Raw genomic sequence first — 27013 nt, 5'->3', positions numbered from 1 at the left:
CGTCACGTGGGGAGACCTTCATCCACTGGCCGATTGAGAATCGCTGGAATTGATCTATTCGATTGAATCCATGATAATGTTTGACACTGGCTGCTTGACATTTTGAGCCGATTTGGGCCTTTTGGGCCCTATTGCTCGGCAACTGTGGAACTAAGCGTGCCACGGCGCCCCCACTTGTTGCTCGAGTGCGCGAGCAGCCTGCCGCGTGACCTCGCGTGCTCACGACGGGATCGGCCGCCCGCTCTCGTCCGTCAAGAGTGCGGGCCGCAGCTGCCGCCGCCGCCGCTACCGACCTGGTTTTGCCGGAATGGGTTTAACGCTCGCCAGCACGGGCGCTGCGCAGGGCTGTCGGCTAAAAACTCGGGGCTATGCGATCCACCAGACCGGGGTGCTTCCCCCCTCCCCCCCCCCGCCTTCCCTGCTCCACCATCTGCGTCTCAGCGGCACCATGGATTGGGTTGCAGGTCACATCTGTTTGTCCGGCGCTCGCAGCAGTGGCGCTAAGCACCTCCGATTAGCGCGGTTGGCTACGTTACGGTGCAAAGGAAGTTCCAAACGTACGGGGGTGCAGACGCCGTGGATGTTGTGGGTGTCCGGTTACCCCCAACGTTTTTACATGTGGCTCCTTAGACTTGTGGTGGTTGTGCTGCTGCTGCTGCTGCGTTATGGATTTGTGAATAGAAATGAAAAAAAAGCGATGTTTAAGCTTGAAAACCACACAACGACTTCAGGTGAGGCTGAATGATTTGTTGCTGTGGTTTACAAATTACGTAGAGGCGGATCTAGGATCCTCCCATGGGGGGTATGTCCGGAAATGCCAAGCTCTTTAATTTATTCTCTCCAGTAAATATCAATAAAATACAGATTTTCGTGGTCTCAAGTGGGGGGTAATCGTGACCCCCCCACCCCCTGCCGCCTCCCCCCCTCCTCAACCTTGGTGGCCGTGTCAAGGGACAGAAGATTGTCGGACTCCACCCCCCCGCCTCTCCCACACCTCGGCTCCCCTCTGAAATGAACGGCAGCTGGTTCGGATGGTTGAGGGTAGAAGGGAGGAGGAGGAGGCACGGGGTGTGGCGGTGGCTGTCTCGGGAGACTTAACGAGTCAATATTCCGGTTGGCGGGACTTGACAGTTCAACGATTCCAATTACCGCGACTCTTTGGCGTATGTCCGACAGTGCGGGTTAATGGGCAGTGGGGAGCGGTGGTGTAGCTGCGCTATGAACCTGGCGACCCGGGTTCGATTCCCGCTCACGGCTAACACCATGTGACGATTATCTGAACCGGTCCTGGGCCTCCCCTAGGTCGACTCAGCCTTAAATGAGTACCTGGTGCGGTGTGTAAACATCGCCACTGGGGAGACAAAGGCGGTCGGGCGTGGTGCTGGCCACCCACCCCCTCGTGTACCGTTCCGGCCTTCATAGGTGCTCGCTAACAGCACTTGCCCCTACAGTCTGTTAAGGCTATACGGGGGATCTTTGTCTTTGTTAATGGGCAGTGCAGTCGGCACGGCAGTCGTCTCGTGCCGGATTTTGGGAGCCGGCTGAGCCGATGCAGGTGCGAGTGTTAAACGCCTTCTGCTCACCCAGCCGATTCCTCCCTCTCCTCCTCCTCCTCCTCCAAATCATCCTCCTCCCTCCTCCTCCCCTCTGTTGGCTTCACTGTCGTCTGCCTCCCACTCGCACACCTAATCTCCGTGATAACAAACCCTCCACAATTAATATTTAGCTCTTTTCCCTCCCGATGCTTAATCTCACGGAAATAGCGATTGTTGTCTGCGTACAAATGGCGTCTTTTTTTATTCCAGGCTATAAGTGCAATGGAATTGAGTTTTTGGTTGTCATAAAAAAAAGACCTCGTTAGAAATGTTATTTTTCTAATGTGGATAGTAATTATTTTTTCCAGTTGTTTATATATGAACTGCACATCCACGCTTTGAATAAGCACCGCTGTCAAAGCGGCCATAAGGGATGAGCTAACTAAGTAGTTAAACTCTCTTGGTAGCGATTTTAAATTGGTAAACTTTTGCAGTTTGTAATCAGGAACGGTCGCTTTTTCTTACAAATGTGTTCACTTCCACGATAACTGAATTGGAATGTGGCATGCCGAACCCGATGATCACGCAATACGGCATAAGCAGTTTCTAAATTTCGTTACATTAGCCAGTTTGTGCGATGCATACCCGAATTTCTAAAATGCTTGCACGGGGCTTATAATTGTGCTTCCTTAAAATTATCCAGGGTTATATATAAAGTCATTAACGTATCTAGCACTGACGGCTTGAGAGGCAATGCATGTTGTGAAATTAATCTTTTTTTTTCATATGGAGAGAGACAGAACATAATGCCTGTTTCCTTTTACCTAAAATGCTGCACAGCAACTCATACACAATGAGCTTGTGTACGGAATTGCGTTCAACTTCCAATGGTCTCCCATTGTTTATACGCAGTGCTCTTGTCAATAACATCTGTTAATCCAGTCGCATTTGTTGATCAAACCTGACTCTGCTGATTAAACCCTTAAGGGCAAAGCCGGTCCAGAGTTTGCTTACTTAAACAAATGGCAGCTTCATAATATTGGCCTGAAAAGCCAACGTAGGACAGGCGATACTACGAAATGTTTTTAATTTGAACTGTAGAACGGGTCGAGAGATATAATGGAGCTGTGCAAACATTTGCCTCTCTCCCGGCGGAGTGATAATCGTTGCATTTTCCCATCAGCAGCCGGAGCAGAGCCGCCTGCTTGGCCTGTCCAGGAGAGAATGGAGATTCTAATCGCACAAATGAGTAGAGGCAGCGATTCCGCGACTGAACCCCATCTCCCTGAGAGTATTGTTTACCCCCCCCCCATCTCCCTAACTCCCAAGAGCCTGAACGTTAAATAAATGTAATTGACCTTCCGCATTCTGGGGGGGGGGGGGGGGGCACGTCCGCCACGTAGATTGTGGTGGGAAATTAACCCCCCCCGCCTCCCCCACAATTTGTTGAAAAAGTGCCTTGTGTGTGGCAGTTTGAGAAATCCATTGGTTTATCGCACGCCGACTGCTGTCTGAACTGCTTTCTTTTTTCAGTACGACGCATGTCGTGCTCCCGCGATGTTAATGCTTATCGCACCAGACTTGCAATCCTCGGGGTTCGATACCGTACCCCCCACCCCACAGCGCCGCAGTTGGGGCAATGTTGCGAGTTCCTTAAAAATCCCACGCACCCCCTCGTGTGCCGTGCCGGCCTTCATAGATGCGCTCGCTCGCAGCACTTGCCCCCAGCAGCATGCCACAAAGGCTATTCCGGAAATCTTTGTCTTTGTGTGTGTGTGAGCGATTAAGAAGACTGTTGATCCAGGAGAGACCGAACCTGGCTGCTATTCCATTAAGGATGGCCTTGATTGAGTCAATTAAGAGGCGTGTGTGTGTTTTGTCAGCTTGGAGTCGCTCCCGTAGGCTCCGGGCGACAAGAGGAGACGATGACCGACGTCCGCTCAGTGGTTTTTTGGGGGGTTGTGACCAACGGAGTGATTGTGCGCGCCGACGAGTTCAATTACCTTTCGGTGGGAGCCATCGGTCAATCGGCGAAGGCAAACACAATTAAACTCGGAGCTCCCGTGAATAGGGGAAAACACGCCTGCAGGACTGGGCCAGATGCGGGCCACCGTCAATTGATTCGTAATAACTGCGGCGTCCCACATCCCGACCTCGCTGGTGACCGAGGTACAGGTGGGTTTGTGAAGAGCTCGGATGTGGGAACGTCTGTGTAAAGTGACAGACGGTCATGCGAGACTAAGTTACTGGGCTGCTTTAGACTTGGGGGGGGGAGCGAATGTGTGTGTGTAGCTAAGAATATATTGCCGTGTCAAAAGGGTCATAGTTATGAGCGTTTATATAAGAATAGGTTTAACCCTTTCTGGCGATAAAACAGGTGTTAAGATGTTAAAACACAAAACTGAAACCTTATACAAGGAATCATGTCTGCATTAACCACAATACTTTAAACCTTTCGTGACTGCAGGGATTCATATTCGTGGTTCTTTCGGTTAAGTCACGTAGAAGGGAAATAATAAAATAATACAAATATTAAACAATAAAAATTCACACCTGATGATGATTGCTTGTGTTGCAGTCGAAACGTCGTGATAATTTTTTGTTGTTTTATATTTGTATTATTTTATTATTTCCCGTTTACGTGACTTTACAGAAAGAACCAAGAATATGAAAAACATACTCTGATAGTGTATGCATTGTCTTTGAAACTGATTGGTCCACACCAGAGACGGCTTTCTCAAGAGCCTCGTCTCAGTGTTAGACCAGAGGACGCCAAAAGGCGGACAGCACAGAGACAATGCCACTAGCAGCACATTGAGAGCTCGGGGTGAGCAGATACATCATGGGGCCTCAAATCCTTTGGTTCTTTCGGTCAAGTCACGTAGATATAAAAACTAATTTAAGTGTATAAAAATAATAAAAATAAAAATAATAAAAACCACTTATGTAGACTGTAGCCTGGTTCTTAATCGGAGTGGTTGTGCTGGAGATTTCTAATATGGACTGTAGCCTGGTTATTAAGTTTGGTGAGTGTACTGGCAGTCTATAATGTAGACTGTAGGCTGGTTATTAAGCTGGGTGAGTGTACTGGCAGTCTATAATGTAGACTGTAGCCTGGTTCTTAACCTCTCTTTAGTATATGTGCTTAATGCAGACATGATTCCTTGGCAAAAGGTTTCAGTTTGGTGCTTTAACATCTTAACACAACTGTTTTATTGCCAGAAAGGGTAAAACCTACTCTCATATTTTGATATACTGGCAAAGAGAGGTCCCATGTTGTGAGTGTCTATAGACAACGTTCTGATGCGGTTTGTGACTGCAACGCCGTTGGGAGTGTAGCCTTCATTGCCCCGGCCTCCGCTGTCACTGCTTCTGTTGAGCTGGCCGAGGGTCGAGACGTCTCTGGAAATCGGGGAATCATTGGTGAGAAATAAGTCGGTTTGATCTCGAATCTCTCTGCTTGGGAACATCGGTGTCAATTTTCTCGACGCCACCTGTGTTAGGGGATCGTTGTATTCCTGTCCCCGTTAGCGGCAAACCCTTGATTGGCATTCTCCACTCCCGTTGCTCACGTCTGTGCCAACTCCATCAATCTTCCTCTTTGTCTCTGTACCCCGCACCTCTCTTTGCGCTGAAGTGACCCATTGCAGCGTCTTTTGCCCTCATTCAGTTCTTCACGCATTTGGATCTGCTTCCACATCTGCATGGTTTTGTTTCCGGAGCGTCAGCTGTAATTGTCCTTAATTCAAAGCGGTTTCAGAGCTTTAATATGCTCTTGAATCCTAAAATTCTATGTTTGATTCCGGACAGAGAGGGATAGACTTAAGAATGACCGCTCGTCCATAATTGCTGTCATCTTTCCCCCCTGTGTTGGAAATGATTACCACCGTTTAAAAGAAAATGTGTGGAGTTACGTCCTTTTCTCGTCACCTGGTTGACTCCAGCTGTGTTCCAATTTATTTTTCTCGGTCCTGTCCCCCCGGCTTGATGAGGTTTTATTTCCTAGTAGAAAAAAAAATCGTCTTTGTTCTACCCAGGGCTGGATTAAGATTGTGTAGGCCTCTAGGCTACAGGTACTGTGAGGCTCCCAGTAATATTTTCAAAAGTTAAAGAAAAATAACATTGATCTTTTACAAGGCTAACAACAACTAAAATTCTGCATTCACGAGTGAAATAACTTTTCAATCTTGATTTGAATAACGTTTCACTTAATCTCTGGAGGTCCCTCCAGCTGGCTGCAGCCCCTAAAAGCCCCGTGTCTTGATCCGGCCCTGGTGACACCCAAAGATATTTTACCGTCCCCTGCTCCTTCATCAGCGGTCGTACTTTTTTTCCAGCAGGAGCTCTCCGGGAATGAGTAACGTTGTTACATTGCTCGCTCTCACGTATTGATCAGCAATAACGTGGGAGCTGATAAAGGGAAAGGATGGAAATGTGAAAAAGCGCACAAATAAGCATGAAGAGGTGCATGCTAATAATGACAAGTAGATTTCAGCAAGAGGAACACGTAATGTATGACTTACGGTTAGTAGCTCAGCTTATTGGAGAGTATATTTAGCATATTGATGATATTGATGTAGTTTCAATTTTAGTTTTTTACGTGGTGGTTTGCTGCTGCAGCTCCTTACTATTAAAAATTCCTTCCCTTTATTACTGCTAACCCTACCTCCTCCCTTTGTTGCTGCTAATCCTACATAATGCACGGGCATAATATGACTTTGAGACCCCCCCACCTCCTATGCATTCCACAAGTAGTGACTAATCCCATATCTGCATTTTCCATAAATATGATCAATTCCTCTGTTGATATGCAAATGCCTTTGTCAAGGCGCCCTTCCTCCCCTTACCCAGCTTAAATATACGCTGCCAAGCTTGGTGGTGTTCATTCAGACGCTGTCTTTCCGACAGACCTGTTCTTCACCTGAGGACGGCTGCTTGTGTTGCGGCTGAAACGTCGTGAGAATTGTATTTTATTATGTTTTATTTTTATTATTTTATTATGTCCCTTCTACGTGACTTTACCGAAAGAACAAAGAAGATGAATCCCTGCAGTCACGAAAGCTTTAAATCGAAATAAAAGGAACACGTGGCTTAAAGAACATCGTATTGACTGACGTGTTCAGCCCAAGCGCACCTAGCAGAACATGCCAATCAGTCGGATGTTTGGAATTTCACCTAACGGCAGAAAGCGGAGCGCGTATCGGAGAACACATGCAAATTAGATTGATAATGTAGCTGATGAACGAGGCTGGTCGCAGAATGGCAGCCAAAAGTCGGGAACACACCAGGAAGGACGTCCACGGTGGAGACATGAGTGCCCTGGAGCTGGTGAGTTGGTGAGTGGTGGGTGAGTTTGGTGAGTGGGTGAGTTGTGGGTGAGTTTGGTGAGTGGGTGAGTTGTGGGTGAGTTGGTTAGTGCGCGAGTGTGTGAGTGTGTGCGTGAGTGTGTGCATTGTGGCGTCGCAGGACTGCGAGGCACGATGTTGATCACGTGAGGAGGTCTTCGTCCAGCTGTGACGTCATCACGGCTGACGATGACGACGACGACGTCAATAACAAAGTCGCTGTAATGGAGGGCGTCTTCACGATGCGGCGGTGTTCGATCTGAACGCTGTCGCCGGTGCCTCCGGCGGCTCCGGTGCATGCGGTGCCTCCCGACCGCTCGTTAGCGTCGCGCCCGTTGGCATTCGTTCACACTGGCTCCAGGGCAACTGCTGCGCTTTTCTTTAATTGTTTTTCTGCTTGGCCCCCCCCTCCCTCGACAATTAAATTGACGCGCTTCAACGCACGCGCTCGAATAACAGGCGGAACTTATTATTGTATTGGTTTTTTTTCCTCTCCCGCGTGGCAGCGTTTTACTTTGATTTTCTGTGTGCGCCACCGCTGCGGCCGTGGTTTGCTTGCGAGCCCGACCTGGAAGCTAAATGACGCCTTCTCGCCTCCGAGTGTTGGTTTCACATTAAAGCCCAAATTTGTCGCTATTGGGGTTCAAGGGCACCGCCGGCTCCGTGTGGTTATTCAGGGCTTGCCTCGGCTTAGCGAGGCCTGCAAGATGTTGTTCTTCCTCTATCAGATGCAAAGCGGAGGGGTTTTTTCCCCCTTCCTTTCTTTATTGGTAATTCTTATCAGACCCCGTGGTGTGAAGTGCAGTCCCCAACTTTTAACCACTCGGTCTCTCTGGCCTTTCTGTGCTATGAATAGAAGGGCCATTTACCCGAATTGTCACCTCTTGTATATTTCCTTCTAAAGCCATTGTCGACGTAGTAGCAGCATCAGCATCATCGTCATCAAATTATTAACTTGTTTTAAGTTATAGAAAGCAACGGTGCGGAGCGGTGGCGCAGCGGTTGCGCTGAACAACGAAACCAAAAAGGAAAACCGATTCGCAGTTGATTTTTGAGTTTGGTCACGCAAATGATTTGACCAACATTCTTTGGCCTGAAAAGCTCCACCACCTGGCACAGCCAATGGGATTAAATGGCCGCGTGTACGAGTGCTTAACGTGTCAATCGTTTTTATTTCGGCAAACTCCGTTGAGATGAAGGAAAAGTCTCGGATCCCAAACTTGGCAATTAGTTACGATGTTTTGCAAGATTCTCACGAAGCGTAGTATCGGCTCCGATATATTGGCTGTGAAAGCCCATGTGTTCGTTCAATAAGTAAACTGTCGCATGTGGGAATACATGCTGCTGGTAAGCATAAGTTTGGAAGGCCAGTAGAGTGAAATTCGTATTGTGTTTGTGGCGTTTGTTTTGTGACCCCAGCAGTGCATGTTAGAGTTTGTGCATTTGAACATCGCGCTTGCTGAATCGTATCTTGCATCACGGCGCTTGTGAAGTTTGTGTTTCATTTAGCTTGTGGCTCTCGGAGACCGTTACATGCCAAGAGCGCTCTTGAGACAAGCAGAGGGGATGCATTGGCAATAGGTTCAAACGAGTGTGTTCTCTTACTACTCGTGCGCACAGTAATTGTGGGTGCTCAGGACGGCGAATATCAGAGATGGGAACTTGGCTCACTCAATTGTTGGAACTGCCTTTGTTGCAGCTAATTGACATCAATTTAATAACTTACCGGCCCCTATGTCAATCCACCGCTGGACGAAGCCCCTCCCACGCCGAGTTAGTTCACGGAGATTGTTTGACCATACTTCACCACGACGGTCACCATGGGTTGGGGGGGGAGGACGCCACGGCTGGGTCAGATGCCGCCTGCTACTGATGTTAGCCGTGCGGCTGGGCATTGAGCTCAGGCCACCGCTGTGTTCCTAGCACAGCGTGCTGCTATCCGCTGCACCGCGGCTCCCACATCATTGAACGCCGACCTCGTAAATTGAAACGCGCAACTCGCACGGACGTTGACTTGGACGCGGGCGCCGCTTACGTAACTAAAAAAAAAATGGATTTTGTTCAGAAAAATTGTTTTGAGTGGCATGCAAGGTAATTGCTTCATGCACTTACCCCCCCCCTTGCCCCCCAGCGGGTTTGGACGCCGGGCGTAAGCGCCAGCTCCTGGTGCGGACGCGGTGGCACACAGCTTTTGGGGCAACCGGGGTAAAGGTTTCCATTTGAACGTTTCATTTCCGGAACCGAGCGCACCTTTCCGCAGATTTTGCCTCCTGGCTCCCCCCCCCCCCCTCCCCCCCCCCCGGTGCGTGTTATGCCTCGCGATGGTGTCCACGCATGGATGTGGACCGGCGGCAGTGGCCAATTTCACGCGTGAAGTGTAACTGCCGCTTGCTAATGAGCCGACCCCCCCCCACCCCGTAACCCGCAGCATGTTTTTATTCCGTTGCCCGTGACCCGTCTCCGAGCCCCCGCTCCCCCTGAGCAGCGTAGCGTAACGTTGTTCGTTGTTCATTGAGAATTCAGCCCAACATTAAATGTCCATGTGGAAGGATTTCGCATTTTTTAGTTTTTTTTTACTTCCAGGCAGGACCGTGGCACTATTGAATAAGTTAGCGCTGTTTTTTTTTTCCCCCAAAAGAGGCGGTCGGGTTCCTCTGATGTCAGAGAGCATGAGGGCCAGCACCGCTGAGACCATCAGGGTTTAAATCCTGGTTTCAAGCCACCCATGGATGAGCTGCGTGACCAGGTGATTAAGTGTAGTGAGGTGATGGTCTAAGGTAAATTTCTAAATATCACTGTCCTGGTCACAAAAGAAAAGTTTGTGGGGAATAATCGCTATTTTCTGTACTTCTGAGGCATAAGCAATTAGGAAACAACACGTTCTACCCAGAAACCAAAACAATAATGTGTTACACAGTGTTATCATCATGAAGACGCAACTGCCATATACTTGTCCGTTAACCTGTGTTGGAGATGCATATAGACAACATACCGAGGATTGCAATGATATTCATCACTTTATTGAGCAGCGGCTCGTTTTGTGTGGAACGCTTGAGCGTTTGGAATATTGGGGTTCCATGGTGGCGAGATGTTAACTACCTCGCCTGGTATACAGGAAGTCGTACATTCCATCCCGACCCTGACGCCTGCTGCATATTTTGAGTTTGCGTGTCTCTCCTCATGGTCGCGTGGATTTTTCTCTGGGTCCTATCGGTTTTCCCCTCCACATTTAGAATCAACATGCCTTCAGAGTGTTTGTCTGCTATTACTTTCCACATGGTAAGCCACTTCGTTGAGTTACACAGCTCCATGGGCCTTACCTAGTAAAATGACAAAAAATAGTTTATATTGATGAGATCGCTGGAGTACAAAAGCAGTGAATATGTGCCATTCAGATGCTGTCTTTCCGACAGACCTGCTCTTCACCTGAGGACGGCTGCTTGCATTGTGGCCGAAACGTCATGAGAATGATTTAATGTTTTATTTTTATTATTTTATTATTTCCCTTCTACGTGACTTTACCGAAAGAACCAAGAAGATGAATCCCTGCAGTCACGAAAGCTTTGAATCGACAAAATTCAGTGATTGTGTGTTTAAATTATCCTATTTAAGAAGGTGTCCTCATATTACCCAGAAAAGCCTCTTTTCTTTTTAATGAGGGTCCTGCCATGTTTTTGTAGTTGGAGGGAAGGTGATGGTTGCTCTAAAATACAACGCAAGTAATATAAATAATAACAATGCTATTTCAGTTTCTACATTTGCGGCACATGGCGTAGCACCTGGCAGTGGCTGCAGGAGTGACGTGAATTCATTGCGCAAGACGTAACGCAAATCGAAAACGCGTCCATTTCCGTGCGTGCGGTAATCCGACGTCTTGTGAGCTTAAGAATCCTATAGCGATAAACTGATGCGTCGTTCCACCCCCGGGGCCATGACCGTACTGTTCGTCTTCCCGTCCATGATCTCTTCTTTACCTACCCCTCCCCGTATCTCCCACAGCCATCTCATATCGCGCAAAGCCCTGAGTTTAATCATTATATATATTTATAATAATCCTCCACATGCCCTGTGTAATTGTGCCGTGTTGTCTCTCACATCTTTTTCGCAGAAAAATGCCAAGGGGCATGAGATGATCGATTTGGTCTGTGACCACCTCAACCTTCTCGAGAAGGACTACTTTGGGCTGGCCTACAGGGACTCCAGTGAGCAGAAGGTAACGGCAGGGAAGCCAGCCAAACCCGAGGTGATGGAACGAAAGCAGAGAACGCCCTTTTCCTTGCGCCTAACACTAACACTCATCACAAGCAACACGTTTGTTGACACCCACCACGTGACTGTCCTGCACTCGCTCGCTCACACACCCACGCGCAGACGCACTAAAGTATAATTTGACATTATTGCAATGAATTACGCGTGTTAAACTTCTTTAGCACCGTGCGTAGCCGACCGCGACATTTCTAATTAAAGCTGTATTATCGGCACTCGCGTACGATTTACACTCTTTTGTCACTGTATTATTTGTTGGCCGATGATGTATAACTTGTTTTTTTTATTCCACGTGACCGTAAAAGCTAAGTTTGTGATTTTTATTAATATTCGGGGTTGCTGCCACTGTCTGACGTGGCCAGCGCAGTGGACTTGCAATCCCAGAGGTCCCCGGTTGATCTCCAGGCACGGCAGTTTGTTAAATCAGTTTTGATCAGCGGTCCCCAACCTTTTTGGCACCAGGGACCGGTTTCATGGAAGACATTTTTTTCAAAGAAGCTCTCCAGCGACGTTTGTTTTTTTTACTCATTGTGGCTACTAGGGGTTAGCAGCTTGTGGGCTCACCAAAACTGTGACTGAGACAAGTGCGCAGTGCGGGAAAGAAGCGCGGACGGAAGTGGTAAATAATAAAATAATGGAGTTCACCGCAGCGTCTCAGTTGATCGGCAGGTCACGTAGTCGGTGAGGTGTGGATACCCCCCCCCCCCCCCTCTTAACAAGATGTCTGGCCAGCATGGGAGAGTAGGCCAAGTACAGCCAGTTTCATGGCTGTACTTTTACCGTCACCTGTTATACACATTATACTGTACGTGCGCTAATGTTTTTTTTTTTAAGCGGACGACCTGTTGTGTTGCCAAGTATTTTTTTTTTATCCTATTCCCACTCAGCTTGGCTATTCTCGCGATAAATTCATGAGCAATCATTGCATGAGTAGCGTTTCCAATGGAATGGAATTGGTGTGGATGGGGGGGGGGGCTGGGGGAGGGGGGGCTGGGGGAGGGGGGGCAGGGGGAGGGGGGTTCAGGGGGGGGGTGGTTCAGGGGGAGGGGGGTGGTGGAGGAGGTGGTGGGATGGGTTGCTGGCTCAAAGAGTTCCAACCGCTTAAGGCATCAAAACTCGAAACATCTCTTGACTTCTTTATATGAACTTGCGAAAGTTTCTTTTTGATTTAATGCGATGTTTAAACCACCCTGGGGCAGTCCGTGCCTCGCTTATTGTACGACTGTAATCGCCTGTGTTAAATCGAACCTGGATCTTGTGTTTGTTCATGATTTTGGAAGTCTTTTTGGTTACCCCTGCTATGCATGGCAAGGTGATGGTTTTGGTTGGATCCTCAGATGGCTCCTTCCTCACGGTTGGAGTGATGGCTTTGCGGATTGTGTAGTCAGAATATCCATTTAATTTCCATTCACTTTCTTTTTTATTATAATTTTTCTATCTACGTGACTTTACCAAAAGAACCAAAGAATATGAATTCCTGCAGTCACGAAAGTTTTAAGTCAACTCTTTGCTCGTGCCAAAGCAGCGTCGTTGCTCGTGCCAAAGCAGCGTCACGTCATTTTTTGCATCGTTGTGGAGTCAACACCGATCCCACCGGCTTTCCCGTTCACCATGGGGCCTTACTTTAAAAAAAAAAACATCGGTGTGGGACAGACGAGCCGCTGTGCAGCCCAGCCCACCGCTTGAAAATCCATCGAACGAATACGTCTTCGGAAACAATTACGTTCGCTAACAAAGGTTGCTATTGACCTTGAATTTGTAAGAAGCAAAAACATTGGCTCCAAGACATGACTGAACATCTTAAGAGCATGCGTGTTCAGTGCAGCTTTGTATGCCTGCGAGACGTGGACATTAACAGGGTTGACAGGATAACATGTTGTTGGCACTCGAAATGTATTGCTAATAGAAGGACACTGCTGCATCTAAGCTGGATCCAAAGGGCGACCAACGTTAGAAGTAATAAAAATGTATGCACGTAGAAGAAGAAGACGACCTGATGATGATGCAGGCAGCGATGAGAAGGAGACTGGCACTGTTTGAACACACATGTAGGATGGACAACAACACGAACATGTGTTGTTGTTGTTGTTGTTCAGAAAAATGGAAGGAACTCGAAAGAGAGGAAGACCTAACCAGACAATGGCTTGATGACGACATAAACGATCTGTGCCAGAAAGATGTGTGGCTCTACTTGAGCGTACTGGCACTAAAACACAGCGAGGAAAGTGGAAACAAATAACGATGTCCAGTGGACACCTTACGGGGCTATCTGCCCATGGGATCATGACGCCGATGATCATGTCGATGATGATGTAAGAGTCCAGAAGCGCCCACGAGCAGACGCGAGAAGTGGCTTATCTTTGAACTCGGAAAAACGTTGCGACCCTTTTTTGCTGCACAACGAGGTGGGCCAAGCAACGGAGAGCCCCTGGTGTTGATGCGCCTTCAGGAAATTGAGGAGATTTGTCTCGCCCGGGCATCGTTGGCGTGGAGGAGAGTGGAGAGGGGGGGGGTTGGGCAGTGCGGTGGCGCTATTTCCAATTACAGGGCTAATAACGTTTGAGAAATTTCTCTGCAGAACCTTGCTTGCACTGTGCGGGCGAGGCCAAAATGCCCCTCTAAATAATCAAGTATTGCATCATTTAGACGCCTACGGAAATTGGCTCTACGGTACTGCATATATATATTAAAAGCCAGACTTTAGCCGTCATTTTATAGTCGAAATCAATATCTTAGGTAACCTTGTTCGAAGAAGGATTTTTGCTGCTGCTGTTGTTATTTTGCCAAATCATGGCTCCAGAGGCAAATCCAATTCTGCACTACGTTGCGGTCATGTTACGCTCGCTGCGTGTTCTTTCGCCGATTCACAAAGAAGACGTGGAGGACAAAAACGACTGATAAAATGTGGAGCCGCTCGAGAGGGACCGTGCTCGTCCACGCACGAGCGGTGAGATGAAACGTGGCCAGACCGCACTGAGCACGGTGGTGTCACAGGAGAGGGACGCCCGTGTTCAGCAGTAGATCGAGATTGACAAATGCCTGAGAATGGAACCTTGTCGCAAAGCGATATTGAATCCAATCTCGTGGCCCTTGAAAGTAGAGATGCTCTGCTTTTATTGGCATCTACCCTGGTTGTGAATAAAGATTAAAGTACAAAAAAAACAACGTTATAATGTTTTGGACTGTGGAGAGTTTGCATAGCGCACTGACATCATTAATTTTTCTCTTTCACTGCAGAACTGGCTAGACCCTGCCAAGGAAATCAGAAAGCAGATCAGAAGTGAGTATGCCTGCAAGGATAATTAGATTGTATTATGTTGCGTGCGTGAATGTATGCTTATGCGTGTAAATGTGTTGCAGAATGAAATTGGCTCATTTTATCTGCTCTTAAAATGCATTTCTTTATTATGCCTTCGATTATCGGCAGACGGCTGGCAGTTTGCATACATTGCTTGCAGCCATTCGGATGACGGTTACTTTAAATACAGCCACTCTTTCTCCCCCCCCCCCCCCCCTTGAACGCTCACCCTCACCCAAGCAGCCATTAACCAGTGGTAGAACGTGTGCTAACGAGCATTACGCTGGCACGGGTGTATACGGCGCAACGTCCCATATCCGACCGTCGCATATCTGCCACGACCACTTAGCCTGCCACACCCGGTGTGGTGTTTCTGCGTGGGTGTAAGTGTAATCTTACAAATTTTACCATTTTTTTTTTTACGTACAGTCATGTATTCTTAATCTCGCGCAGTGAAGCATTTTCCAATGTTTTCACCGGAAACACGTTTTATATTTGTCCAGTGACCTTAATGAGCATGTGAAGTACCGGTCATTTGCTCATAGATGTTCACAGATCCAACCTTGTTACACAGCCGCCTATAGCTCGCTCTGCGGCGAGTCGGGTACGCGTCGTGGAGAACTGTCGCTGTAAACGCATCGCACAGGGACAACGTTGCGCGCATTTTGATGTTCTGATTGTTCGCGGTTGTGCTGTACTTAAAAAAAAAAAATTATTTTGTGGATTTTTATTTAACGTGTAAATGTATGCATGTTGAACTTCCTTCGCACTGTACGTAGCCAACCGTGCAAATCGGAGGTGCTCATTATCACTCGCTGTGTCACTCCAAAGTCCACTGGCAACTAACTGTCCCTCTCCCTCCCTCCCTCTCTCTTGAGACCCTTATTTAATATGTGATCAGGCTTTCCTCTGTGCGTGTTTTTTCTTCTCACGCCGGGTGCATCCTTTGGTTCACTCTCCGTGGCTGTGTGTGTGTGCGCGCGTGTGTGCGGTGAGCACACAAATTTGTGCTGCTTGCGGGATCTCTCCTCGTTTGGCAGTCGCCCGATCCTCAGCGGCGGTGCGTGCGGCGGGCCGTTGTGAAGAAAGATTAACCATCAGCTGTGCATTATGGGTAGTAGAGTTGCGGCAGAGAGAGAGAGTTATGGCTGCCCTAAAACCAATTGAAATTGGTTGTTAAATTCGGAGACCCCTTTGCACGTGCCGTTAATATATATATTTTTGGGAGGAGGGAGGCGGGATATTAGGGATATTACATCGAGTATACTTCGTGGTTTCTATACTTTTTTTACTAAGGAAATATTACCGTGAAAATTCTTGGTAACGACCAGAGCTTTGCGACGGTTGTATCCCGTCGCATTCCGATTGAAAATTCATAACGCTTGGTTCAAGTTAATTAAATCGTCCCAGCCTGCCGCTGTCCACCCAAGCAGTGTAAATAGGCACAATGGTCAATCGGCAGGTTTACTGCGGTGGGGTAAAGTGTGGGGACTGAGACATGTCTGACCGGAAGAGAAGAGTAGGCCAAAATACCCTCCAGAATTTCTTACTCTCTTTTTAGAGTAAGAAATTCCTGGACTGCACCTTTAGCTTTCTTTTACCTTTCACGTTGCGCTTGCATCTTACACAGTGCGTTCTTTCAAGTGGTAACTTTTGGTTATTTATTTATAAGCATGAATTTGATGTTTGCTGCATAATAATACCAACGAAAATCCCGATCTGCACGTTCAGAGGATAAACCGCGATTAGCCTCGTAGTTTTACTGAGTGCCTTACTTAAAAATGCAAGAGCTCAAAAGTATGGAGGTTAATCTCTCTAGCGAATTGCTCACAAAGCGTAATGTCTTTGGGGCGGAAAAAAAAAACTGTCCAAAATCCAAGTGGAGATCTGTAAAAGCCAACGGTTGTCTCGGCGTTGGCTTAAAGCGATCGCAAGTCAGAATTTGACTTCAGGCATAGGATGGGAATGTAATTCATGACAGTTCAGCGATGGCACTCGGTGTCAATATTAATGAAGATGTGATGCGGTTCAATCTTGATTTGAAGCTTTCGTGACTGCAGGAATCCATACTCCTTGGTTCTTTCGGTAAAGTCACGTAGGTATAAAATAAAATAAATCACGGCGTTTCGGGCGCAGCACAAGCATCTGCTGCTGAGGCAGTCGACCATGCTTTCCCACCGGATGAGTATGTGATGCGGTGTTTTCTCACCGCAAACACGAGCCATTCATATAAAGCACATAACCTCCACCTTGTTACCGCATTCTTTCGTGCGCCCGACCTCTTGAGAGTGCTGTCTCTGAGTTAATGTTTATTGATGTTTGACAAAATAGTGAGGACTTTAATTTACACAACATAAGAGGGAGGATAAAAAAAAAACAATAAAAAATTAATCCGTAAAAACAAAGTTTTTCACTATAAATCCTTTATATGCGTGGCATCGGTTTTATTTTATTATTCATTTCTGTTTTTCTTGAGTAAGAGTTTCATTTTTATCACATTGGTATTTTAAATTAAATATGCAAAAAAAATTTCCCTAAAAAGTGGAACATTTTGGAAAAAATTTTCACGAAAATAAATTGTCACGCACAACGAGTCTGTGTGCAAAATGTCAGCTCGATTGGATCACGGGAAGTGGGTTAAAAAACGACCGAAAGATTTGCGCGGTCGTAAGCGCGCAAGCAAGCAAGTGAACTTAATATAAAGGATTTAAAAAATGACACGCCACGCATGTCATTGGGCACCCCCACCCCCCCCCCCCCGCAACAATCCAAATGGGGGGCAGCTCTCAGTTTCTGCGTTTCGTTGCTTTCCCAGCGGCAGTCTGGCGCTTACGTTGATCTGCCCAAGATTGGTGGGTGGTGAAGTTCTGTTTTGTTTCTTGATTCGGAGCTCGGAACATTTCAGGAAAGACACTCAGAATTTCAATTGGCCTGCGAGTGCAGATGGCAACCGACGTTTATCGCCGTTGGAAACGAGAGAATTTGGCAGCAATGTTCTTTCTGCGCCGGCCTGATTGGAATACCTTATTATACTGGAGGCCCCGTTTGGCCGACGACCCTTGGAAAGGGACGCTTTTGCAGACGCGCGATTCTCCACTCCGAGGACACTGTCACATAAAGAAAAATTAATTGCTCTTGTGCGCTCTGATATGGTCTTGCCAAGCACTTTGCATCGTACGCGTTGGGTGGAGGGTGTAGTGGGGGTGTGGGGGGCAACTCTGGTGGTTTGGCAGCAGCCAGGGTAGTTTGCGAGGTGAGGTTCGGACGGAGAGAGTGCCCGCCGGCTGTGACATCCGCTGGTTATCTGCCACCGGTAATGAAACACCGCGCGATGAATTATTATTTTTATATATTTTTTTTGGCTTGCATCCTCTGGATGTGGTGCTTGGCCTGTGACCAATCATAGTTAACACAGCTGGCGTGGGCCAATTGCCGGGCTTGTGATTTGGGGGACAACACTGGTCAACACACTTTTTCTGGCATAAGGTATTTCAACGGGTTTAAGGTAATTTTGGGGGGCTGATTCCAAATTTGGCATCAGTTTTTGTCTATCATATCAGGTTTTTGAGATATCAAATATTGCATTTTCAATAAAAACTGCAGAAGAAAAATATAAAATAAATGTGGATATCTACATAAAATAATATTATAAACACACTATCCTAAAAATACAGCATCATATTTTAACACTAAAGCAGTCACTGACTCGCAACAACTTGCAAGCATAAGTGACAGAGTTAATTTCGGGTAAAATCAATGAAAATGGGGTATGCCGATAGCATTAAAATGAGATGTGATAGAGCAAATCTGAGATCAGATTTGGAATCAGCACCCTGAAATTAGTCTAAAACAGCTGCAAAAGTCCAGGCCAGAAAAAAACTTTTTTTTGTTGACCAGTGCAATGCTTCTCTGAGACCATGGGCTTTATACATGCCATGCACTGGCCACAGCTTTGGACACAGGGACTCCACGTGTGGCTTAGGGTTTTTTTACCATTTCTTTACAATGTTTATTGTACAGCTGCGTAGGTATTTTTGCACTATTGTGCTGTGAATATATCTCTGCTGATTGTACAACGTCCAGTGCAGCCTTGAAAACGAATCGAGGAGTCCAAACTCTGTAACTGATGAGGCTGCCACAGCAGCGAGATGTTAACTACCTCGCCTGGCATACAGGAGCTCATGAGTTCGATCCCGACCCTGATGCCTGGATATTTTGAGTTATCATGTTCACTCCCCGTGGTCGCGTGGATTTTTCTCCCAGTTAACCGGGTTTTCCCTCCACATGTAGAAGCAATGTGCGTTCAGACTCTTTGGCTGCTATAAATTACCGCACGGTGAGCCACTTCGTGGAGCTATCATTTGTGGCCAGGTCGCTTCAGAAAAAATAGCTACACAGCTCGGTGAGCCTTACCTTATAAACTCATCGTAACGGAAAAATAATGCAATCCGGAAGTCTCAAATAACGCCCAAAAATGTGTACAAAAAAATCACGAGCCTTTCGTGTGCTATGCAAAAACCACAATCGGTTTGTGAAGCATTGTTGTATTGTAGTCCATTTGATGGGTCCTAGTATGGGTGAAACCAGTCTACCATTGTCTCTGTCTCACCTGCCGCCTGTCAGTTGGTCGCATTTGCTTCAATTTATTTTGATGGTGTACTTCAGACAAGTGGACCGCAATGAGGTGCTTCAGGAACCGTTGTTGTTTTTTGTCGCACAGTGCACACAGGCCGAGAGAATTTGTTGGTGTTTACGATCACCTGTGTGATGTATGCACCTAAGTGAGCGGCAGCTGGTGGATGCTGTCTTCTGTAGTGTGGATTGAAAACGAGAAATTAGGATAAAGGGTGCCAACTATTTTAAAAGTTTGCTCATCTTATTTCGGCTTCTACAATATCTGTCTATCGTGAGACAGAATCGATGCAAATATATGGATTGTATTTGCTCTTTTGTCATCTCCAGCCCAATCACTCCCGTCCGTTCACATTTATTTAATTATTCGCCGTCAAAAATAATAAAAATCGTCAGGACTCCCAGATGGGCATTTGCCAAGCAGCTCTCTGCTGCTGATGGATATCAGTCATGTTTTGTAAACAAACTCTTGTCACCGCCTTTCCATTTCGGATGTTTCCTTGCCGAGCCTCGTTGACAGCAGCGCTGGCTCTGGGCGTGGAAGTGGCCGCGGCCTTTTCAGCATGCGTGCTTCAGCCGTGCCTTCGATCAGTGGGAACACGTGACACTTAACGAACTTAATTTGTCGATTCGCTGGGAACCGTGCGGTGATATTAGCTGCTCAAGACTGACGATGATTCCCCCCCCCCGCCCTGTTTACCTGTGAGAGAACCCACGGTCAAGATTAATGATGGGGTGGTGGCCAAGGAATGCAGTGCGCGCCCAAGGGGGTGTCCACAGAGGAGATGGAGCGACGAAATCAGTTGGTGCGCTACCGGGTGCCAGGTCGATTATTGCATCGCAGGAATGCGAAACAACGCGATGGCTTGGGCAGGCCTTCATCCAGCAGTGGATTGATCATGACCGATGGTGGTGACCCACGTAAAATACCCCGTTGTATTTTGAGCCACTTGGGATTCTTTTTTTCGTTGACGCTGCCAGCCTTTGTGCCGGACTGCACGGTCTGCACAATTTATCTTTAAATTGAATTCAGGGTGGGGTGGGGAGGGAGGGGAGGGAGGGGAGTGGAGGAGAGTGGAGGGGAGGGAGAGGAGGGGGGGGAGGAAGAGAGGAAGGGAATGCGCTCGTGCATTTGGCGCCGACGCAGCCCCTGGCCGAGCTGCCAGCCCCTGGCCGCAGTGCTCCCTTCGCTCCGGAGCAAATGCTGTGCGGCTCACTGATGAGCAAAACCTCATTGGCTCGTCGCCATAGCAAAAACGAAGCGATCACCCCTGCCTGCTGCTCGCACGGCCCTGACATTGCGAGCACGGCAGCGGCGGCAGAAAGAGTGGCCAGTCAGTGTGCGGCAGTTTGACGGCGGCGGGCGGGTTGAGGAGGAGGGGGCGGGGTGGGGGGGCATGCATTTTGTGATCTTACCAAGCGATCGGGGCGGGTGGATTGGCAGCGGCGGCGCTGCCGTGTTGACGAGGGGAAAATGTTTGCGGGCCGCGTGCAGCGGCGCTCGAAACGAGAGCGTCGAATGGCGCGGGCACCCACAGGCGCATGTCGCCGCTCGCTCGCGTATTTGCGGAGAGGTCGCCCAATAACAGATTGCACCCGATGCACGAGATGCAGCCCACGTTATTACCCCAGCTGGAGCCATCGAGACACGGTTGGGGGGGGGGGGGCAAAGCCTTTGATTCTTACACGACAGCTTTTATGTTGTCTTTTTTTACTTTCTCCTCGCAGTGTGCCGACAACTAATTAGTCTTGTGCAGTGCCAATGTCTCGCGCAGACGTGCGTCAAGCCAAGAAATTGTTATTTACGCTCAAAATAAATTAGATCAACGTGCACGCCGTCGAAGTTAGCCATTCTCTTATCACGCAAGACTTAGCCGTAGAGACACAGTGAAATATGAAGGCACACAGCAATCTCAGTCTCCTCCTGTCACCGCAGTAGCGGACTATTTTATCACGTGATGGGCGCTGACACATTTTTCTCTCACGTGTGAAATAAAAGCGGCAATGGCAATTTACTGCTTTTTGTCACAATTCACAGTTGACTGCCGAATTGTGGATTGTTTCACCATACTTCACTAAGCTGGTCATCGTGGGTTGAATGAAAGGAGGGGGATGGGGTGGGTGGCACAGGAAAGCAGTTGAGGCATCACTCGCCACTGCTGTTAGCCATGGCCCAGAATACGAACCAAGGTCACCGGGTTCATATTATGGTCACCACTTAACTAATGCGCCACCACAATTTAACGTGTGAATACTTTTAGGCGTGTAACTTTTTGGCCATTGACAAGTTGTAATCACAATAATGCGTTTGACAGCTGGTATTTCACGTCGCTCAACAAATGTGTTTTTTTGTAGGTTTAAAAAAAAGTGTTACCTGATCGTAAAACTGCGCGAAATGAGAACATGATTCCAAGAATGGCCTCTCTTCATGCAACCTCATCAGTCCGAGGAGCAATTGATGGCAAGGAGGCAGCGTTTGCAGTGACTCACAAATAATTAGCGTCCGACCGTGCACCTCTTTCTTGGGATTTTTCCATTCATTGTCAGCGAGCGATTATTGCCGAGCGCTTGCGTGCCCGCGATGCACGTTGTGCCCTTCTTTAATTGGCGCGTTTTCTAAGCGTAATTGGACTCGTAGTGTATTTTTCTGAGCAAGGTGAAAGCAGGATGACGGGGGAAGGTTCACGCGCCGGTGAGCGCGGGGCTGCTGGAGAACGCAGATCGGTTATTTAAACAGTCGTGCGATGAGCGGCCGGATATAAATAATGAATGTATGCAAGCGAATATTACACCGCTTTTCCCGTCTTGTTAAATATTGTCCTTAAATTGTAATTTAAAAATGATTTGCTCGATTACCTGCCGTTAAAAAAAACACTCTCCGCAACCACATGACTCTGTCTTATTTGTTTTTAATGTCATGCTGCTGTTTTATTTTATTTTATTCAACAATGGCATATCAACTTTGATAATGCTCTAGTCCGGAAAACTAGGTTATGATTATAGGCTGGGCTCTGTTCATTACCGGTGCGCAAGGAATGAAAGCAAAAATCTTAGGCGAATTTTTATATTGGGTTTCAGAAATCACAGGCTTTACAAAAAAAATTGAAATACTTGGTCTCGCAGGGCTTTCATGCTGTACACGTTAATATCAATGTAATGTGCCACAGCCAGTGAACATTTAAAAGGACGGTGCTCTATATATATAAAGAAATGTATAAGAAATTACTCTCATTTTCCCTCCTGAGATTGAATATATGAAGACATTAAAGTCTGCCTTCATCTGGAATACCATTCCTCCTGCTTCCTTGGTGCTTTCGCGGTTGTGTCGGTGTGGTGTGCTGCTCGTCTTGTTGTCCAACGTTTCGCTCCACGTGCTGCCGGATTGTGCCGCGTGACGTCCGGCACGGTGTCCCAACGTTTCACGCAAAGACGCTAGGAGCGAAACGGCGGGCGTCTGGTATGCAGGAGGACGTGGGTTCGATCCCGACCCCTGACACCTGCTGTATATTTGGAATTTGTATGTTCTGCCTGTGGTCGCGTGGATTTTTCTCTGCGTTTCGAGTGTTTGGCTGCTATAAATTTCCACACGATGATAAGCCACTTCGTTGAGCTATCATTTGTGACAGCCAGGCCGCTTGTGAAAAAGAGCTACGTAACTCAGTGGGCCTTACCTGGTAAAATAAAAAAAATAGTTTAGGGTGCCATACCGAACGATCCAGCGCATGGGAGTCCTGTTTCAACCCTCGTGATGTGAATGCCGAACTGATATGCCCTCGATTTAAAGCTTTCGTGACTGCAGGGATTCATCTTCTTGGTTCCTTCGGTAAAGTCACGTAGAATGGAAATAATAAAATAATGAAAATTAAGTCTGAATGACTCTGTCTTCTCGACAGACCTGTTCTCCACCTGAGGACGGCTGCTTGCGTTGTGGCCGAAACGTCGTGAGAATTATTTTATGATGTTTTATTTTTATTATTTTATTATTTCCATTCTACGTGACTTTACCGAAAGAACCAAGAAGATGATATGCCCTCGCGTACGGCGGTGGAGCGTGCCTGACGCACACGCGCGAGTCTTGACTGGAGGCTCTCTCGGTTTCAGGCGGTCCCTGGGTGTTCTCCTTCAACGTGAAGTTCTATCCCCCTGACCCCTCGCAGCTGAGCGAAGACATCACGAGGTGAGAGAATCCCTTCCCTCTGAAAGCCCGTGGCGACCGCAATATTGAGCACTACACAGTATAATAGGTCACCTTTTTACACGTCAAAAATATACAGAGCGTATGGTGTGGCCAAATCGTTTATCGAGATGAAGTGTAGCTTATCATATTTTAGAGAACTATGCCCTGTATATTTTGACTTGTGCACGTTGACGTTCGTAATCTTTCGGTAAATAAATGAGCACGATGTAGTATTTACGTAAGTAAATAGAAAACGACGTATAAATGATAATGTTCGTCGATCGTGGTACATGAACCGTTTGGCTGCCGCGCGTGACGTTCCATGTATTTAACATGTTGGTTTTCCCACGTCGTCATTGTTCAAAGCTGTTGCTGCTTCTACATAGACAACACATTTCGGTTCTGTGCTGTGTTTATTGTCTGGCTAATGGGCGGCGCAAGAGCTTTCGATTAATTCCAGATTTGAAGCTTTCGTGACTGCAAGGATTCATTCTCTTTGGTTTTTTCGGTAAAGTCACGTCGGTAAAAATAATAATAAAATAAATGAAAACAACTAAATTAAATCGCGACGTTTCGGGCGCAACATAAGCGTCCTTCTTCAGGCGGGGACAACGTAGCGAAAGCACAACCGCTTAATTTAGTTGTCTTCATTTATTTTATTTTATTTTCTACCTACGTGACTTTACCGAAAAAACCAAAGAGTATATCTTTCGATTAGCACGGTTGCCTACGCACGCATGCGTACATTCATCCCTCTCATCGGAGTTTCCCGTTGCCCCTCCCAGGTACTACCTGTGCCTGCAGCTGCGAGAGGACATCCTGCGGGGGCGGCTGCCCTGCTCGTTCGTGACGCACGCGCTGCTCGGCTCGTACGCGGTGCAGGCCGAGCTGGGCGACTTCGACCCCGAGGAGCACGCGGGCGACTACGTCTCCGAGTTCCGCTTCGCGCCCAACCAGACGCGCGAGCTCGAGGACAAGGTCGTGGAGCTGCACAAGACGCACAGGTGTGCGGCGGGGGGGGAGATCGCGACGCCGTTCCCCCCGCTACACGTGATCTGTGGGCCTCTCCATGGCTGTCGCCGGCAGAGGTGGAACTAGAAACTTCCCAGATTCCCCCAGGTTTTCCAGGCTGGGTGGTGGGGGGGCGGGAGTAACAATGACAACAACAGCGACAACGATGACGCTGAACAATGACAACAACAAACCAGTGTGTGAGATGTAGAGCAATTACAGCTTAATGAGAATTCAGTTGTGCTTTGCTATTCTTCCAGCGGGAATACAGGCGACTTAAAAGCAACGTGTGCCTGTTGAACGTCTTCCGCACCGTACGTAGCCGACCGTGCGAATCAGAGGTGCAATCCGGAGGTCTACGGTTTAATTTCGTCTGTCGGCACGCAAGTTGGAAAATAAAAAGCGCAAGTTTCATAACGCCCCCCACCACCACCCACCTCCGCCTCTGTGCCCCCCAGCAGTACAAATAGGTGCGCCCTACTACAGTTGAATCAATTGACGGCTCGCCTCTGGTGGGGATGCAGTGTGGGCAACTCCCACCTCTTACAAGACAATGCAGCCAGCCAGCGTGGAAGAGCAGACCCAGAAAAATTGTCCTGGAGAAGCGGAGCTTTCCGGAGCTCTCTCCGGCTGCGGGGGTATAGGCCCTTCCGCCAGCGGTGGCTTGCGCACGCCGTTGCGGTGCTGCGCCTCTGTACCTTTTGCCCACACGTATGTACGCCGAACTTCTTATCGCAGCGTACATCGTCGAGCTCGCTGACATGCCGTTGCGTGCCCCCTGCGCGCCCCCCCCCCCCCCTCTTTGTATGACGCCGACAGAGGAATGACGCCGGCCGAGGCTGAGCTTCACTTCCTGGAAAATGCCAAGAAGCTGTCCATGTACGGGGTGGACCTGCACCATGCCAAGGTGACACCCCAACCCCACCCGCACCCGCACTCGGGCACAATGCCACGCGACTCGGATGATTCGCACGGCGAACTTAAACGTGCGACGCCCTCCGATCGCCCGGAGGACGCTGTCCGCTGTCGGGCGTCGCGGTCGCGAGATGTTCACTTACCTGGCCTGGTATATACAGGAGGTCGTCGCGGGTGTGATTCCGACCCTGACGCCCGCTTCGTATTTGGAGTTTGCGTTGTTTCTCTCTCCCCGTGGTCGTGTGGATTTTTCTCCGGGTCCTCCGTTTTTTTCCTCCACGTTTAGAAACGTCACGCGTTTAGAATATTTTGGCTGCTGTAAATGTCCACGTGATGATGAGCCACTTTTGTTGAGCTGTTGTTTGTGGCCTGGTCGCTTCTGAAAAGAGCTACATAGCTCAGTGGGCCTTACCTGCTAAAATAACAACAGTCTATTACCTCATTTGCCAGTAAAAATATGATAATTGGTTCTTTACCCTTCTATCTGGCAACAAAACTGACACCTTTTTACAAGGAGTCATGTTTGCATAGACCGCAATACCTGCAGTCATAATACAAACAAAAGAACATAACTCTGATAATGTGCACTGTCCTTGAAGTTGATTGGTCCACACCCGAGACAGCTTTCCTTAGAGCCTAGTCTCATATGGGTTGGACCAGATGACGCCAAAAGGCGCACAACTCAAAGACAATGCACCATCAGAGTATGAGAGCTCGGGGCAAGCATCTACACTATGGGAACCTCATTTGCCAGTAAAAATATGATAATTGGTTCTTTACCCTTCTATCTGGCAACAAAACTGACACCTTTTTAAAAGGAGTCATGTTTGCATAGACCGCAATACCTGCAGTCATAATACAAACAAAAGAACATAACTCTGATAATGTGCACTGTCCTTGAAGTTGATTGGTCCACACCCGAGACAGCTTTCCTTAGAGCCTAGTCTCATATGGGTTGGACCAGATGACGCCAAAAGGCGCACAACTCAAAGACAATGCACCATCAGAGTATGAGAGCTCGGGGCAAGCATCTACACTATGGGAACCTCATTTGCCAGTAAAAATATGATAATTGGTTCTTTACCCTTCTATCTGGCAACAAAACTGACACCTTTTTACAAGGAGTCATGTTTGCATAGACCGCAATACCTGCAGTCATAATACAAACAAAAGAACATAACTCTGATAATGTGCACTGTCCTTGAAGTTGATTGGTCCACACCCGAGACAGCTTTCCTTAGAGCCTAGTCTCATATGGGTTGGACCAGATGACGCCAAAAGGCGCACAACTCAAAGACAATGCACCATCAGAGTATGAGAGCTCGGGGCAAGCATCTACACTATGGGAACCTCATTTGCCAGTAAAAATATGATAATTGGTTCTTTACCCTTCTATCTGGCAACAAAACTGACACCTTTTTACAAGGAGTCATGTTTGCATAGACCGCAATACCTGCAGTCATAATACAAACAAAAGAACATAACTCTGATAATGTGCACTGTCCTTGAAGTTGATTGGTCCACACCCGAGACAGCTTTCCTTAGAGCCTAGTCTCATATGGGTTGGACCAGATGACGCCAAAAGGCGCACAACTCAAAGACAATGCACCATCAGAGTATGAGAGCTCGGGGCAAGCATCTACACTATGGGAACCTCATTTGCCAGTAAAAATATGATAATTGGTTCTTTACCCTTCTATCTGGCAACAAAACTGACACCTTTTTACAAGGAGTCATGTTTGCATAGACCGCAATACCTGCAGTCATAATACAAACAAAAGAACATAACTCTGATAATGTGCACTGTCCTTGAAGTTGATTGGTCCACACCCGA

The 27013-nt window shown here is 47.7% G+C and overlaps 1 protein-coding gene across 7 annotated transcripts in view; it reads left to right on the top strand.

The window, feature by feature from the left end:
• Positions 1–27013, top strand: part of LOC144722391 (protein 4.1-like) — a 124607-nt gene that overhangs the window by 58664 nt on the left and 38930 nt on the right. For 6 of the 7 annotated variants that reach the window (XM_078600625.1, XM_078600626.1, XM_078600622.1 and 3 more), the window contains exons 4-8: positions 10989–11123; positions 14384–14426; positions 23178–23253; positions 24039–24257; positions 25084–25171. In XM_078600625.1, coding sequence (XP_078456751.1) covers positions 10989–11123; positions 14384–14426; positions 23178–23253; positions 24039–24257; positions 25084–25171 — 561 coding nt within the window. The remainder of the gene's footprint in view (positions 1–10988; positions 11124–14383; positions 14427–23177; positions 23254–24038; positions 24258–25083; positions 25172–27013) is intronic. The other variant, XM_078600624.1, reaches the window with a different exon arrangement.

This window comes from Lampetra planeri, chromosome 14, assembly GCF_965212315.1.
Source record: "Lampetra planeri chromosome 14, kcLamPlan1.2.h2, whole genome shotgun sequence".
In the NCBI taxonomy this organism is placed as follows: Eukaryota; Metazoa; Chordata; class Hyperoartia; order Petromyzontiformes; family Petromyzontidae; genus Lampetra; species Lampetra planeri.
The sequence above is the reverse complement of the archived record's forward strand: the minus strand, read 5'-3'. Positions and strand labels throughout refer to the sequence as shown.